Source organism: Amphibalanus amphitrite, unplaced genomic scaffold, assembly GCF_019059575.1.
Source record: "Amphibalanus amphitrite isolate SeventyFive unplaced genomic scaffold, NRLGWU_Aamphi_draft 000306F_arrow, whole genome shotgun sequence".
Taxonomy (NCBI): domain Eukaryota; kingdom Metazoa; phylum Arthropoda; class Thecostraca; order Balanomorpha; family Balanidae; genus Amphibalanus; species Amphibalanus amphitrite.
The window spans coordinates 83,985-100,191 of record NW_024881801.1 but is presented as its reverse complement, the minus strand read 5'-3'; the positions used below and the strand labels follow the sequence as shown (position 1 = coordinate 100,191).

The following is a 16,207-nucleotide window of genomic DNA, read 5'->3' as shown; positions in this document are numbered from 1 at the left end:
TTCCATTTGAAATGTGAAACAGTCAATAGATATCCCCATCTCTAAGTAATGGAGCTTCTCCATTGTGCTTACAGGCGCTGTCATGTCTGACCAGCCAGACTCGACCATTACATCGACGGAGCCGCGACGGGGGCTGAGCCCGGAGCCGCGACGGGGGCTGAGCCCGCCGCCGCGGCGCCGTCAGCCCTCCGGCGAGGTACCACAGCCCAGCAATAGCGACCAGCGCGCCGAGCGCCGGCCGCCGGAGCGGCGCTCCCCGGAACACTCCGAGCCGGACTCGGCGCCGCGCCACCCGCCCAGGGAGCCGGCCGCAGCCGCCGCCGCCGCCGCGAGCTCCTCGGACGTTGCTTCGGCGCCGATGGCGGCGCGTGCGCCCAACTCGGCTGCGAGTTCTTCAGATGCTGCGCTTGCGCGTCCTCCGGTTCGAGCGTCCAACTTGGCAGCGAGCTCTTCAGACTCTGCTCCGACACCGAGATTGACGCTCCAGCCCAACTCGACCGCTAGTTCGTCAGACGCTGCACCGACACCAAGAGTAACGCTCCAGCCCAACTCGGCGGCAAGCTCTTCTGACGCTGCTCCCGCGCGTCCCCCGGCAAGCGCTCCCGGTTCGGCAGCTAGCTCATCAGACGCTGCACCAGTGGCGAAACGACCACCGAGCTCAGACGCGAGTTCCTCAGACGCCACGCCTGCCCGAGCTGTCAGCAGGCCTCCAGTCTCGGCGGCCAGTTCTTCAGACGTAGCCTCGACCCCGGTGCTGAGTCGACCCCCGAGCACAGACGCTAGTTCGTCGGACACAGCCTCTCGCGCTCCCGCTCCGCGCCACACCATGACCGAGCGAGCTGGTGACGCGGCCGCCGCTAGTTCCTCGGATGTAGCGGCGGCGCGGCCTGAGAGACCGCGTGGCGCCGCCGCTGCGAGCTCTTCGGACGCGGAGTCAGCACAGCGAGTGCATGTGGTACGTGATGAGCGTCCACCGACCACCGCTGCAGCCAGCTCCTCAGATACAGCCCCGTCAGTGACGGCGGCACGAAGACCGGTCACCGCCGCCAGCTCATCGTTCGTGGCATCATCGCCGGTAGACGGCAGTCGCTCCAACGACGCCGGCTCTTCGGCCTCATCTTCATCGTCGTCGTCTTCCGGCCCATCGAGACACCGACTCTCAGACGAGGCGTGTGAGCCGGACGAGGGCGGACGCGCCAGTCCTCCTCCGGTCCGGATCCGCCACGACTCGGAGGCGGAGGCGGTAGAAGTGGCCGACAGTGCCGCGCCCGCTCCGGCCGCTCCGCTGCTGGTGGCGCCGCGGCCCCGGCCTCCCCTGGCGTCGCCGGACCAGCCCGAGTCTAGTGCCGACTACCGGCCGCCGACGTGGCGGCGGAATGGCGACCAGCAGGCGGCAATCTCCAGCTCGGGCGCGGTCCGGCCGCGGCTGACTCCGGCCGCCGTGGCGCAGCACGGGGAGATCTCGGGCTCGTCGCGGGTCTCGCCTCTCAGCACGCCCATATCGCAGCACCAGGAGGTGTCTGGCTCGGCGCTGAGCGGCGGCAGCAGCAGCGGTAGCGCTCGCAGCCCGGCCGGCGCCGACTCGCAGGGTGCCGACATCAGCTCGGCGCGTAAGCACAGCCGCTCGCCGGGTCACGCCGGGGGCGCCGACTCAACATTCAGCCGAGCGGCGGCTGGTCCACGAGACGAAGGCCCAGCGACAAGCAGCAGCAGCGGCGGTGGCGGCAGTGGCCTGACCGGCGGTGGACGCAAGCGACCGGCCCTGGTGCCCGACTACTCCGACTCTGACTCCGACTCGGACTGCTCCTCCTCGGCCGGCAAGGCGCCGCGCCTGGACGCCGAGATCTCCACGAGCCAGGCGGTGCCCTCGCCGGCCGGGCGCCGTCAGGACTCTGGCGAGGCGGGCATCTCCACCAGTGTGTCCGAGGAGCGGGGTGAGCTCAGTCCAGACGCCGGGGAGCCGGCGCCGGGGGCCGCGCGCGCCCCCGCGCCGCCGTCCCCGTCGCCGGCCTCGCCCGGCTCGCCGGCCGCGGCCGTGGCCGGGCCTTCATCCGACTACGAACCTGCTGAGCCTCGCAAACTGAGCGAACAGCAGAGTTCGGAGGCGGTGGCGGCGGGGCCCGGTGACCAGGAGGAGGCGTCTCGCGCTCCGCCGCGGCCCGAGCCGGCCGTGAGCGGCAGTAGTGATGTCCTCGTCTGCAACGACGCCGAGGATTCCAACACGGACTCACGCATAGACTCTCACATCGACGACGATCTGCGTCCGCACCGGCGGCCTCTGCTTGATGCGCTCGACGAGGATTCACGCATCGACTCGCATGGAACAGACTCCGTGGACAATACGGACTCACAGCTGGACTCGATGGAGAATGATGACTCGCGGATTGACTCGCACGATAATGCCGACGACTCGCTGAACGGGTTCGGCGGTGCAGTGAGCTCAGCCGAGCCGCAGGGCACGTGTCAGAGTTCGGGGGACCCTGAGGCGTCCGGCTCTCCTCCCGGGGCGGGAGAGGTGCCGGACGCACGTCCCTCCGCCGCCGCCGCCCCGGCCTCCGTACCCGCCACCGCCGCCCCGGTCGCCACACCCGCCACCGTCAGATCATCCACCGCCGCGCCCACCACCGTCAGATCATCCACCGCCGCGCCCGTCACTGCACCTGCCGTTACATCCACCGCTGCTACCACCTCCGCGCCCGCTAACGCATCCGCCGTCACCGCCACTGCCACTGTATCAGCCACTGTCGCCGCCACTACCGCCACCGCTACTGTATCTGCTACCGCTGCTGCCACCACCTCGCCATCAGCCGCTGCCACTGACTGTGACACCGAGTCTGCTGGAGACGCTGCGCCTGCATCTGCTTCTGTCGACGCCACTGCCTGCTCTGTTGACTCTCATCCTGCATCACCACCAAACCCAGTCTCTTCAGCTTCATCATTAGCACAGCCCGCGTCCGGCGCGCTCACATCAGACGCAGCACAGCCCGCAGAGGTCACCACTGTTTCCTCACTGACGAGTGGACAGCCAACAGCCGAACCATCGCTGGAATCGTCATCTGAGAAAGTTGTGGCCAATCAGAAGACTGAAAAGGAGCAACCGACAGCCGAAGATGTCAGTCGACCAGTCGAGACTGCCCCTTCAGCTCAGCCTAAAACGACTGACGCTGCCTCCCATTCGGCTTCAAAACTTGGGTCGAAGGGAAGTGTTGCCGAATCTTCCAATAGTCCGCCAGCGTCGGCTGTCTCAGCTCCCAAATCTCCGTTGGAAGAGCCAAAGACCTCTGATGCTCCTTCAGGAACTGTGAGTAAACCGAACCCGAAAGCTGATGACGCTCAGCATTCGAAAGAAAAATCTAAACCAGGTACTGAAGCTGCCACATCTCAAGCCCAGGAGCCTGAACCTGTTGCACCGGCTTCAGATAAAACACCAAAGTCGGAAAGCTCCGAAAAGAATCCCGAGGTAGGAGATCCAAAATCAGTCTCGGCTGAGTCGACTGAAGCGCATAAGTCGGGCCTCTCTACCGCACCGGTGGTCGGTGGCGATGATGTTGAGATGACAGATGCGAGTGAACAGATAGTTCAGCCGCCAGAGACAGTCCAGCAAGCGCCACCGGCTGTTTCTAGTGCATCAGCTGCAATGACCTCGCTGCGGGGATTCAGGAAGCCGCCTCGAGTCTCTCCAACCAGTGAAATGCCGCCCACCGCGCTCTCAGCAGACCAGCCAGAACCCGCGAGTGTCGAGGAGGTGGTGTCGCGTGGCAGTGGTGACCAGCCCGGCGGTGACGTATCGTCTGTCGACTCGGGCACTGCGGCTGCTGACCCATCAGCAACAGATACAGTGGAGCCCATGGATGTGTCTGAGCCCGTGGTCTCGGAGCCTGTTCTCTCGGAGCCTGTCGCTTCAGAGCCTGTCATCTCGGAGCCCGTCATCTCAGAGCCCGTCTCGGAGTCCGTCTCAGAGGCTGTCTCAAGACCAGTCTCTGAGCCTGTCGCTTCAGAGCCTGTCTCTGGATCTGTTGCCTCGGAGCCTGTCGCTTCAGAGCCTTTCTCTGAGCCTGTCGCCTCAGAGCCTGTTTCGGAGCCCGTCATCTCAGAACCCAGCTCGAAGCCTGTCGTCTCAGAGCCTGTCTCGGCCCCTGTCGTCTCAGAACCTGTCATCTCGGAGCCCGTCATCTCAGAGCCTGTGTCGAAGCCTGTCTCGAAGTCTGCCTCGGAGCCTGTTGTCTCAGAGCCCGTCATCTCAGAGCCTGTCATCTCAGAGCCCGTCATCTCGGAGCCCTTGCCTGAAGCGTCAGTAGTGGCTACCTCAGCTACCACTTCTGATGATTCTGTGACCACGCCAGCAGCTTCTAAAGTTTCGGATGCGCCTACGGCAGTGACAGAGAAAACAACCAACAACCGTGACGACCTACCATCAGACAAAGCGGCTGCGAGGGCTCCCACCGCTGCCCCACAAGCGCCTGCTGAGGACGATAAAGTCACGGGCGTTGCGGCGTCAGACAAGCCATCATCGTCTGCTGCGCCTGCGACAGCGGCTGCTGGGGATTCAGCTGCTGTCGCAGCCGACAAATCATCCGCCGGTGTGACTGTAGGAGAGAACGTTTCTGCTGGAGAGATATCTGAGGCCCCCAAAGCGGCGTCTGCGGCCGTCTGCCCAGCTTCTACAGCAGAGGAAATACCGACTCCATCTCTGAACTCTGGCAAGGCCTCTGAGGTGAAGGCGAATGACTCTGACATGCCTGCTCCGCCGCCGGCGGCAGTCGAGGCAACATGTCCGTCTGCTGCCATGTCGAGTGATACATCCGCTCCAGCGACTATAACGCCCGTTCCAACTGAAAAGGCTGCCGAGAAGACTGAGGCTGAGTCCGCTCCTCCCTCCAAGTCGGCCCCTGATGCATCAGAAGCTGCTCCTGCTACCAAAGATGTTTCCTCTGAAGGCGCTCCGGAAGGCATGCCGCCGCCGGAGAAGACCACCTCAGAGGGTGTCGATGCTACAGCCGTCGCTACACCGGCCACTGCTGTTAAAGACGCTCCCTCCACAGAGGACAGTTCCAAAGTTCCTACGAGTACCCGGCCCCGGCGGCTCTCCTTGCGCGACCTCGGCCAGCCTGAGCCGGGCACTAAGGTAGCGCCAGGCAGCCGGTCGCCCCGGCAGCCGACTGCCGAGACAGGACGCTCGCCGCGCCGTGAATCTGCCCGCTCACCACGCTCCGACGCTGGGAAGTCACCGCGGAGGCACGCGTCGGTCGAGGAGGCCGCCGCAGGAACTGCAGCCAGTGGAGCACGCGCCCGACGACAAACGTCGCGCGACAGCGAGGGTGTCGCTGCCATCGACGCGTTCCTGCGCGAGACGGAGCCAGTGGTGGAGGAGGACTGCACTCCGGCAGCGTCGGGCTCGGACGGTACGCCCGTGGTGTCGGACGCCTCCGTCTCTGCTGCGGATCCAGCCGTGCCCGTCAAACGCAAACGAGGCCGACCGAGGAAACACCCGCGTCCGGGCCCTGCTGTCGCTCGTACTCCGTCAGTTCCTGCCACTCCTGGAGTCTCAGCCGCCCCAGCCGCTACCCCTGTCAAGCCAGCAGCCGCTGCTGCTCCAGACGCCGCCGTGGCTACGCCAGTACGGAAGAGCGGCCGGCCGCGCAAGAAGAAACTGTCCGAGGATGAGCGAGAAGAGATGGAGCAGCGGAGACTGCAGCACGCCAAGGAGAGGATGCTGGAGGGACGCACCCGCACGCAGTCCAGCTGTAGCACGGGGGAGGACAAGCCGAGGGCTTCCCGTACCGCGGCGAAGGAGGTTACAAAGACAGCGGTAGCGACCCCAGCGACCCCGACTCCGACGCCGGTGAAGGGGAAGCCGGGGAGGAAGCGGAAGAACCCTGTTGTGGAGCTGGCGACCTCTACGCCGCTGGCAGAGGCGGCGACGAGTGCAGATACGGGCGTCTGGCAGGTGACGGTTGACCCCGGCGAGGCTGAGGGAGATCGCCCGCCGATCAAGAAGATACGACTCAAAAAAGGTCAGTCACTTTAGATATGTTTTACTTCTTTATATGAGCCTTCTCCTTTATTTATTTCGACCTTGATAGGTATTCGTAATTCAATTTTGATACTATTTGGGGAGACTAATTTTGATGAATTCTCAATAAACTTGTTCTTTCGGAGCATACACTTGGTTAATGAAGTGTGAAAGCTGATGTTTTACGATAAACAACAATCAGCTGATTCAAGTAGTGATCACCAGAAGCTCTCGATTTATGTAGCTGGTGGTGCGTGGGAATATTGGGCTTACAGCTGGCTATTTGACTCCGACAGATGGTACGCCTGCTAAAATACCCGGCCGTAAGAGCAAGGCGGCCAAAGCACTGGCTCAGGCGCTCCTGCCGCCGAAGGAGGAGCCTGCCGAGGAGCCCGAGGCTCCTAAGGTCACAGAGGTCAGCCCTGACCCGGTCATCGCTGACACACCAGCTGCGCCGCCCAGCGAACCTCCAGCGGCAGTCGAGATGAAGGAGTCCAAACCGGAGGTGGAAGAGTCCAAACCGGAGGTAACTCCGTCTGCCGCAGAGGCACCGGTGGAGCTAGAAGCCTCAGCGTCGGAGGACACCGAACCGGCGTCCAAACGAGCCAAGACGGAGCGTCCAAAGCGGGAGAAGAAGCACAAGAAGTATCGCGGCGGGCGGGGTGATCATCCCGCTCCACCATCGCCTCCGCCCGCCGACGACAACGCCATGATGGACGCGGAAGACGCGCAGCAATCGCCTCTCCCAGCGGCGTCGGCGGCAGGCGGCCCCACCACAGAGTCCGTGCCGGCTGACGTCTCTGTTTCTGAGCCTGCTCCTGCCGTGGCGTCAGTGTCGGAGCCGGTGTCTGAGGCTCCGTCGGCGGCTCCCTCCGAGGCGGCTCCCTCGCCCGAGGAGCCCGCGGCGCCCTCTCCTGAGGAGCCGGCGCCGCCGCGGCCTCCGCCGGTCCCCACTCGGCCCCTGCCCCTGGATGAGGACTCACAGAGCAGCGTCCGCTCCGTGGGAGGCACGCGCAAGGCGCGCAGTGAGGTCTTCGATCTGAGCAGGTGAGTGTGCGGCTAACGATGTGTTATCGTTAATACCGGTTTAACTAATGAGCACTTCTGTATAATTATATCATGACAAATTTGTTCCTTGACATTTATTGTATTCTACCCTCCAATAGCCCATGTAGTTGCTGTCTGTCCAATGACCGTAAATATCTTCGTTGGGCGCCTATGGTCACCAGCTGCCTCTCCTGACCGTCACCGTTCTCCGCTCATTTTCCAGTCAGCAGCCGCTGCCCGCCGACCAGCTCTATGAGTACCGCTGGCCACGAGATGACCCGCGCGCCGAGATGTACATGCTGCAGGAGCAGGTTTCTTCCTTCTTGGACCTCGTGTCATTCAGAAGACGGTACCCCGGTAAGTGAAACAGGGACTAGATGTGTGAAGGGCGGATGGGATGCGACGGGTCCAAAGCTCTGATGGTTTCGACTCACTTTCGCTGTTGTCCATCACTATGCACTGTTGTATGGGCGCTAAACGACCATTGTAGGCTAGCCGGTGCGCCCTAAAAGCCCCAATAATTAAACAGTTTTTATTCGCCGCGATTCCGTTTGTAACAGCACACAGCAATGGTATTTTGCCATGACTTTCTCAATGTTCAAACGCTAGCATAGCTTAACTCGCATGTCGCACCTGTAAGTCACTCCCTACCCACCAACACTCATCTGCCACCTAACCTAGTTACATTCTTTGACACACGTTTTTCAGACCTGCCGCGGCGTCCGGTGGAGGCCGAGGAGCGCGCCTTCCTGCTGGAGCAGCGGGCCGTCACCGGGACACTGGCCGAACTCGGTCTGACCGCGCTGCGCAGCGGGGACGTCATGGACGTGCTCTTCCAGGACTTCCCCGAGAAGTATGAGGAGTTCCGGAGAACGCTGGAGGAGCGAAAGGTGCTCGAGGTGCAGAAGGCGCAAGGTGAGACGACTGGGACGAGTGGATTGATTGTGGGAATATGCCATTGTGTTGCTCTTTGCGGTAATTGGCTGCTTGCTAGGTGTATGTGTAATGACGATATTACGTGTTTCGGGGAATATTCACTCAAGATCTCAAATTTTGCCCTCAATCGATGCTGAAAACGTCAACAAGATGCTAGAAGTAGTTTTACTCTGAAATGCATCTCTCTGAGTTATGTATGCCGTATGGCTTACTCGTTTTTACCTTCGTGGACGCAACATGGCCATAGCAGTGAACTCGTCCAAAAACCAAAAAAAAAAAAAAAAAATACGACATTCACTTGTTTATAGAGCATAAGTCACCAATGCTACCGCTGAACTCTCCTTTGGTTCCCGTCCTTCAGCGAGCTACACGCCTGCCGAGGTGGAGAAGAACCGGCTGCAGGCGTTCGTGCGGCAGGCGGCGCGGCAGGCGGCCGCCTGGAACGCCCAGCTGAACCGCGACAGGCGCGAGGAGCGGCGGGCCTCGTTCGACCTGCAGACGTTCGCGGTGCACTACCCGCAGCGTCGGAGACCGGTGGCGCCGGCGGCGGCCCGGGTCGGCGACTACCCGGTGGCAGTGCTGCCCGGACAGTTCACTGACTACTACCGCAGGTGGGTGCTGGGTAACGCACAGACTATCGTGATACACACTTACTACATATACAGACAACTACCGTGGGTACCGGGTGGGTACTATTTACAGACTCTATTCAGCAGGCAGGTACCGGCCTTCATACTTCTACCACCGGTAGGCTTTTGGTGATATAGACTTCTACCGCAGCTGCGTACCAGCTTACACACAGTAGTCCCCTCCCAACCCTAAATCCGGCAGCTGTAATTGTTCTTAGATCTCCCGTCTAATGCGACTTCTTAGCCGTCTCGCTGGCTCAGTGACTGACTGACCGTCGCCTTTGCTCCTCACCAGGTACTCTAGCGCCGATCTGAAGTACCTGCCGGTGAACACAGTGATGGGCACACGGCCGGTGGAGGAGCTCGGATCTGACGGATCAGACTCGGAGATGGGCGACTGCGGCTCGGATGGATCCAGGTAACCGGGACGACGGACGGACGAGACACGGGGAGGGGGAGGAGTCAGGGTTGACTTACGGGACGACGGGACGGGGGGGGGGGATTAACGTTGGACACTGGACAGATTGGGCGAAGGGTCGGAATTGAAAAAGCGAGGTGAGGCGAGGCGAGACAGGGAAGTGAGGGGACTGACGGAGGGACATAGTTTAGAGATAAATTTATGAAGCAATGAGATGTAGCGTTGTGGAACGATCGGACGGACATGTGGGCGTCAGATGGTCCCGGGTACGGAAGCTACTAGCTAGTCAAACGCTGGTGGGATTACCGGTCGAATATGCACCGAGGGTTCTGGAAGTGGCTCAGGCTAGGAAGCCACCAACCATTCCAGGTCCACCGGCAACTTGATTAAAGCTGGCAGAAGTTCCTTAGCTCGATGAAGTTTGTTGCAGGTGACCTATGAAGCACGGTTTTTACCATGATCAATATTTTATGGTATTTATGAGGTATTTATTATTATTATTGTTTATTCAGCATTGCCATGCGACAAAAAGATACATGCGGTATATTTGAGGACGCCTCCATATATCGCAACATGCCATACCATCGCAGTTTGGTACGTCCGGAGAGAACTTGGCTGTATGCCTGTATGGTATGCTCGATGAGAACCGATTGACACGTTCGTTGCTCTTATCACCACATGTACTCAATCTCAATGCGATTTTTTGTCCCATCTCTCAACGATGCACAGCAGCTGACACAATTTCAAACCGTCAATGTGACCTATTCTTAATTGGCTCTATCATTCTTTTTGAAGATAATCGATAAATTACTGTCGTGAAAGTGTGCTCTTATCTTTAAGCTTATTTTCTGGTGCAGTATAATAACGATGACTCAGTGCCTTTAATTCAAAACCACTGGTCACTTCTCAAATAAAATGTATGTCATGCGCTGGCTAGCATTGACAGAGCAATAGCTTAGCAATGAATCGTCGTGATTTATCTAGCCACATTGGCGTGAGTAAACCCTGGTCAAGGTAGCAGCGAAAGTGAAACAATACCGATTGGCCCATCATTTTCCATAGCAGATTCTGCACTCGACAATGCGAAAAACACTTGTGATATCTATTGAATGAGGATTTCCTTTTTGGTTATGCCATTACTCATTTATATTCCTCTTCTTTTGTATGCTTCCCAGAGACGGCTGCTTTCGTGAACGATATGGCTGATCTCTTGGCCGCAGTTTTTGCGTTCGTTGGGTGCTTGTCGCATTGGCGATGAATCATGATGGCCTTTGTAGACAATGATTCTGTTCTTAGTGCTTTGAGCTGGGATTAGCGATTTGGCGATTGATCATGCAACAGTTTGTCGCCTTTTCGCGCCGACAGATGCTTGCGAAGATTTTTCTCTTGGCTCGCTATCTGAATTATTGCAGTTGGTGCGAGCTTGGTCTAAGTACCGCTTTAGTACATGGAAGGTGGGGAAGGAGACACTCCCGGCTAGTTTGCTTCTCCCTGGCCATTGAGTTGCTGCCCGCAGCCGTGTGGCTGACCCGGTGCTGTAGCTCTTCACAGCACCGCTCACTTTTATTTCTGGCCCGCTCTCGCGTCTGTTAGAGTTGCTCTGTCTCTGCACCGCTCTTTGCTCTGTTTTTCTGACCTCCACGCTGTGTTCTATCGTTGAGTTGCCAGCGCACGCCCTAGTCTGTAGAGCCGCAGGGCTGGCCCGGCCTCCTTTCTGTTGGTGACACGCCGTCCCGCTGTTTCAGCCCGCCTGGCACGGCACCGCTCGCACGTTCGGCGCTCCTTCGACGCTAGCCGCCGCCGTCTGCGCCTCCGCCGCGGCCTCTCGGCGCCGCCCGTCTCGCGCTCTCTGTCCCCTCTCTCCGCTCTCACTCCTCCTGTCACTCTGTCTTCTCCGATTGGAGTGGGACACGGGAGCGCTCCTGCGGGAGGGCCGCGCCTCCCCGGTCCCTCGCTGCCGGTGGAGCGACCGGCGAGCAGCCAGTGAACTGCTACTCATGTGTAACTCTTGTCAGACTTATCTTTGTACCGTGTCCATAATACTGGCTGTTGCCGGCCGAATACTCTGTTCGCCAGTAGGCGACAGCCGCCTTCAGTAGGTTCTCTGTTCTCTGTTCAGTAGAGAACCGTTCTCTGTCTGGTGCCGGCTGCTGATGTACAATTGAAGCCCAGAGCGGCGTATATGTGATAGACCGGTTGGGGGTTTTATAGTGGTGAACTCAGACGTGCTGGCGACGATATTGAAATAAACGACAGATTCGTACGGTTTACTGGTAGTTACTCAACCTATCATAAGGACAAGAACTACAGAGAATTGTACACGCGATGCTGATGGTGGATTCAACATATTGTCAGGTAAATAAGCTAGGGAATATCCATGTTTCAAGGTGACTAACGAGTAGCATCTGTTGATTGCTGATGTGACTAACGCGAGTCTTTCAAATCAGGCTACCGACTTGACCACTTGAAATGAAAACAGATACGCTTCCTTGCCTGTGAATGACGTGCAACATTCCGGCTGTTTTGATATCCCAAGTACTGTGTCTGTGGACGCTGTCATGGCTATCTCAGCGCCGCGGTGCGGTGCTCTCCCGGAGTCGAGCGCCGACCGTCGGCTCTATAGATGACGCCCTCTTCTGCCGTCTCCCTACGGCCGTTCTGATGCTTGATTTACCGAAAATATCATCCTGATTTATGGAACATCATTCGATGAGCAATCAGTCGATTGTTTTCGTTCCACAGATGCATGCATTTTTAGACATCCTTCATTCTTAGTAAGGCCGCTGGACAAAGCTGCTTATATTGCGGTATGGCAGACGCTTTCTAAGCCGGTACCGCTGCCTATCGGGAAATATTTCCCATTTGCAGTAACGCATGGGATTCAAGGCTTGCGTATCTGCTTTTTGTCCATGGTATCGATATGCAGGAACCACCTCATAAAGAGAGCAAGCGGATTTCCTTGATCTGTCTGGTCATTTGTGGCAAGGCCACGCAGAGTCGGTCTAATGTCCTTTGACTTGCGAGTTATTCCAAGTTCGCACTAAGGCGGCTCTTCGTCGAAATTGTACCATCTTTTTTTATGACGCTCTTACGCCTGTCGCTGCTGAGAAAAATACTTTCGGTCGACAAAAATTTTGATCATGCCTGGTTTGGCATGTCCGAGTAGGTATTATAGTGTAGTATCTGTCCAAGGCTGTGGCTAAACAAGACAGCTGAATTGAAGTGAATCCTTCAAACGCACAGCAGCGTCGGCTTAGTTCAGCATGCCTTGAGGCAGATCAATCCTTTAAATCAGAATGTTCGCTTGCCAGTGATCCTTCAAATTGGCTTAGCTATAGGGCGGGGGAGGGGGGGGGGGGGCGAAGGAGGGACTGGAATCAGGACCTCGGATTTGAATGTTATGCAAGGACAAAAGTCAAAAATGCTCAAAGCCAAATAACGGCAGCCGATTTTTTTTCTATATGGCTGTTACTTCCTATTCATTCCATATTGCCGACATCTGAACAACATACATGCATAACTTAGATTGCTATTGTTGCATGAGCAACCTTTTCACCAGCTGCTGAGGTGTAAACTAAAAGAAAGTGTCATGTGAAATATGAAGGATTCAGAGAGAATAACATTTAGAGGTATTTACGCGATATATGATTAACATTTTGGTGCATCGACCTTTGAATAGTGCGCTCGTCTGGTGACCTGTGCTGTATTGTTGGTGACCTGTCTTGTGGGGTGGTGATGGTAACCTGTGGTGGCGGTAGTGACCTGACCTGACGTGACCCCTCCCCCACCCCACCACGCCAGCTCGAGCAGCGGCGACGGCTCTGCCTCTGAGGACACCAGTGACGGCGACTCCCAGCCGGACCCGCACGCGCGGCCCGGCGCCGTCTGCCGCGTCTGCAGCGGCGCCAAGCCCGGAAAACAGCTGCTCCACTGCTCAAAGTGAGTAGGATCACATATTTGTTTAGAAGTGAAATGTTGCGTGTGGGCTGTGGACGTATGAGGTTTGGAAAAGTGAGACAGGGATGTAAACATTTGTGAGGCGTGCTGCAGATGTTTGATGTCACTGTGCTAGTCAGCGATTTAGTTGCCGCCCTTGCTGTCCTTGTCGCTGAGTTCGACAAACATGACATGGTTTCGCTAGTCCATTATACATTTGAAGACCTCGGCGTTTCCAATGCTGCACAAGAACCGAAGCTGCATGTAGCTTGTCTCAGGCGTGACGGGCGATCTTTATGGACCTCATCTCCCCATCTTTGTTTTGTGTTCTGTTTTGTGAGCAGTGAGCCGTCTTGCGTCTAACCCTCATCGGCTACCGGGGACACATCTCGGCAGCTTCTGTTTTCCGAGATTCGTGCGGTGCCGGTGCGATGAACAGATGAAAGGCAGCGCTCTCGTCGTGGATCGGCCCGTTTGTATTCATGAACGGGTGCGGGGTGACTGGTGCGATTTATGTACTCTGTCACCGCTGGCAGAAGATCAGATTGCGCAAATAACGAGACGAGATGATTTGATGTTCTACTGAAGGGTTGAAAAGTAAATGGCTAGTTTGAGGCGATTTATCTGGATTTGAAGATATGGAAAGTTATGATGTGACGAGTAAGTCCAAAAAATGGATTTATGATGCCGAGGCTCAGGTGCGCGAACCCAATTGTCATAGTATCCTTGCCATGTCTTTTCTATAAAATGACGTTTACTTTTTGCTTACCAAATATTTTGTGGTTTCCGCTTTCAAAGTTTAAGTGACAGGTTATTGATAAAAGACCACGTTTTTCTTCACGCTCTGAAGCATGAATATTGAAATTTAATTTCCGGTTGTTTTAACACCATCATGGTAATCTGTCAGCTAGAATTTCATTTATCTCCTCATTTCCAATACATACCGACTCTGATTCCCGATCCGCGAACACACTCCTCCGAAGGTCGCCAGTGGTCGGCAGGACGGTTCGTTCACCTCAGAAACGTGTCATATGAGATATTCGGCGTACGGTTCGGGTGGGATATGGAGAGGAACAACGGTTGATTATCACTCAAACCACTGACAGCTACACTGCTTTTTGTGTGGTGCCGTTCTCTGATAGTTGTTTCCTGGACCGCTGAAAATATTAAATTCCAAGGGTTAAAAGGTCAACCAAGTGGGTAGCGGTATCATGGTCGCGGCTTTGTTAGTATTCGCGTTTTTTTTTTCCTCGTAAATATTAGGTCGGAGCACCTGTTTAAATAAAATTAGAGTATATGCCCGTTAAAGTCGGGTGACATTTCGCTGTCAGTAATTTGTCTGACCTCGGAGCTCATTGCCTACCTACTAACCCTCTGCTCTACCCTTGCCCGCCTCCCCCTCGCTCCCCCAGGAGCTGTCCAGTGCCTACGAACATAGTGGTTGCTGGCCTGCTGATCCTCTCTCCAGGACATGGTGGCCCTACCGCTGACCCCCTTCCCCTCCCCCAGGTGCGACTCGTCTGCCCACCCGCAGTGCCTGGAGGTGCCCCAGGACATGGTGGCCCGCCTCCGCGCCTACCCGTGGCAGTGCATGGAGTGCAAGACGTGCATGAGCTGTGACTCGGCAGACGATGAGGACAAGATGATCTTCTGCGACTTCTGCGACAGAGGGTCAGTTACGCTGCAATGCCCTCCTAGATTGTAGAATGTAGATGGTGTTCTGTTGAGTGAATCATTGCGTCCATATCGGAATTTCAGAGATTACCCTTACGTTAAATATAGTTATAGTGAAATTGAAACGTATTTTACTTCTTGCTTTTGTATTTCATTTGTGTCATTCTTAGCGATGCTATAAAAGGTATATCGATTTGTAGGTATGCAGACATGCATTTGGTGTACCTGCGAGCGAATGGTGTCTACCACCTAGTCTTCTCTGCTATGTCCTCATTCTATAGTTTCTGCTGTGTTCCTGGCCTCTGACACACATGATTTACTCGTCAGGTACCACATCTACTGCGTGGGCCTGCGCCGGGTGCCGACCGGCCGCTGGCACTGTGTCCAGTGTGCGCGCTGCCAGACGTGTGGTACCACCGACCCCACCGGCGGACTGGAGCAGGCCGAGCTCAACAGGGACCCCGAGTGGGCCCATCAGGTACGACACGGGCTGGTGAGGGAGTCGGGTGGGCCCACCAGGTATGGAATGGGGCAGAAAGGGCAAGTGACCCAGAGTGGGCCCAACAGGTACGGAATGGGAAGCTAGAGGGGATCACCAGGTACGGAATGCTGTGACGAGGGACCCCGAGTGGTCCCACCAGGTACGGAATGGGGTGGAAAAGGGACTCTGGTGGGTTCACCAGCTAGGGCATGGGACAGCGAGGGACCCCGAGTGGGGCCATTAGGTACGATGCGGGGCCGGTGTTTAAAAGACGAGATGGATGTTTGTACTCCCTGAATTTATCGTAGTCAGCACGTAGTACCTATACACTACACGGGATGTAAATACTTTGTCGGCTGGGTGGTGAGGCCATGAGTTCGCCAAACGCTGAACTTTGCCCTCCGAGTGATATGGATGGTTTGTGCCGGTTTCACCTCTGCATTATTTAGATTAGTGACAGCGATACTCAGCTAAACTGTAGATTAATCATGGAATATTGCACATTTATCCATAATTAATTTAACATTTCACTGGCATTGACGACTTTATTACCCGTCACGAATAATAATGTCAAACTATAGGCTAAAGGTGAATGGCAGTTTTCCAGTTTGTCGACTTATATTCTTATCGCAGGAGACTGTAAAAGTTCCGTCTCTCAGCCGTGAAGTAGGTTGGGCTGTGTCTCCATTTTCTCTCGTTAAGCGGAATCTTAGCTGGACCGGCCGTTGCATCTGTCGGCAGTTCAATATTGCGACTGAGTAAACTTTCTTTGTATCCATTCACCCTGGGTGTCATGACGGTTCAGTCGGCACTTAATTGAGCTGAACGGGTCATGCCTTGCTAAATGTGGAACGCTTCGTCACTGAGACCGGTTTCCAAAGAAAGCGAGCTTTTCGGGCAATTGTGTTCAGAGATGATGTCTGATGGACAGGGGATATGACACAGTACTCTACTATGCTCGTTTCCTATATTATTTACGTCCATTCCAGCTCCAAGACCTATTTATAAGCGGGCCCTCAAAATAATATCTCGTCTGAGTCTTCTGGTCATAGATGAACCGATCAGAGACTAGG

At 56.4% G+C, this 16,207-nt stretch overlaps 1 protein-coding gene across 2 annotated transcripts in view; it reads left to right on the top strand.

Annotated features, from left to right (window-relative positions):
- Nucleotides 1-16,207, top strand: part of LOC122388018 (mucin-5AC-like) — a 94,556-nt gene that overhangs the window by 4,398 nt on the left and 73,951 nt on the right. The window contains exons 3-11 of one of the 2 annotated variants that reach the window (XM_043378755.1): nt 75-6,014; nt 6,310-7,060; nt 7,284-7,417; nt 7,769-7,975; nt 8,358-8,607; nt 8,921-9,043; nt 12,845-12,982; nt 14,489-14,650; nt 14,981-15,131. In XM_043378755.1, the coding sequence (XP_043234690.1) occupies nt 83-6,014; nt 6,310-7,060; nt 7,284-7,417; nt 7,769-7,975; nt 8,358-8,607; nt 8,921-9,043; nt 12,845-12,982; nt 14,489-14,650; nt 14,981-15,131 (7,848 nt within the window). In that variant the 5' untranslated portion in view covers nt 75-82. Of the gene's footprint in view, nt 1-74; nt 6,015-6,309; nt 7,061-7,283; nt 7,418-7,768; nt 7,976-8,357; nt 8,608-8,920; nt 9,044-10,788; nt 11,314-12,844; nt 12,983-14,488; nt 14,651-14,980; nt 15,132-16,207 lie in introns of those variants that run through there. The other variant, XM_043378756.1, reaches the window with a different exon arrangement.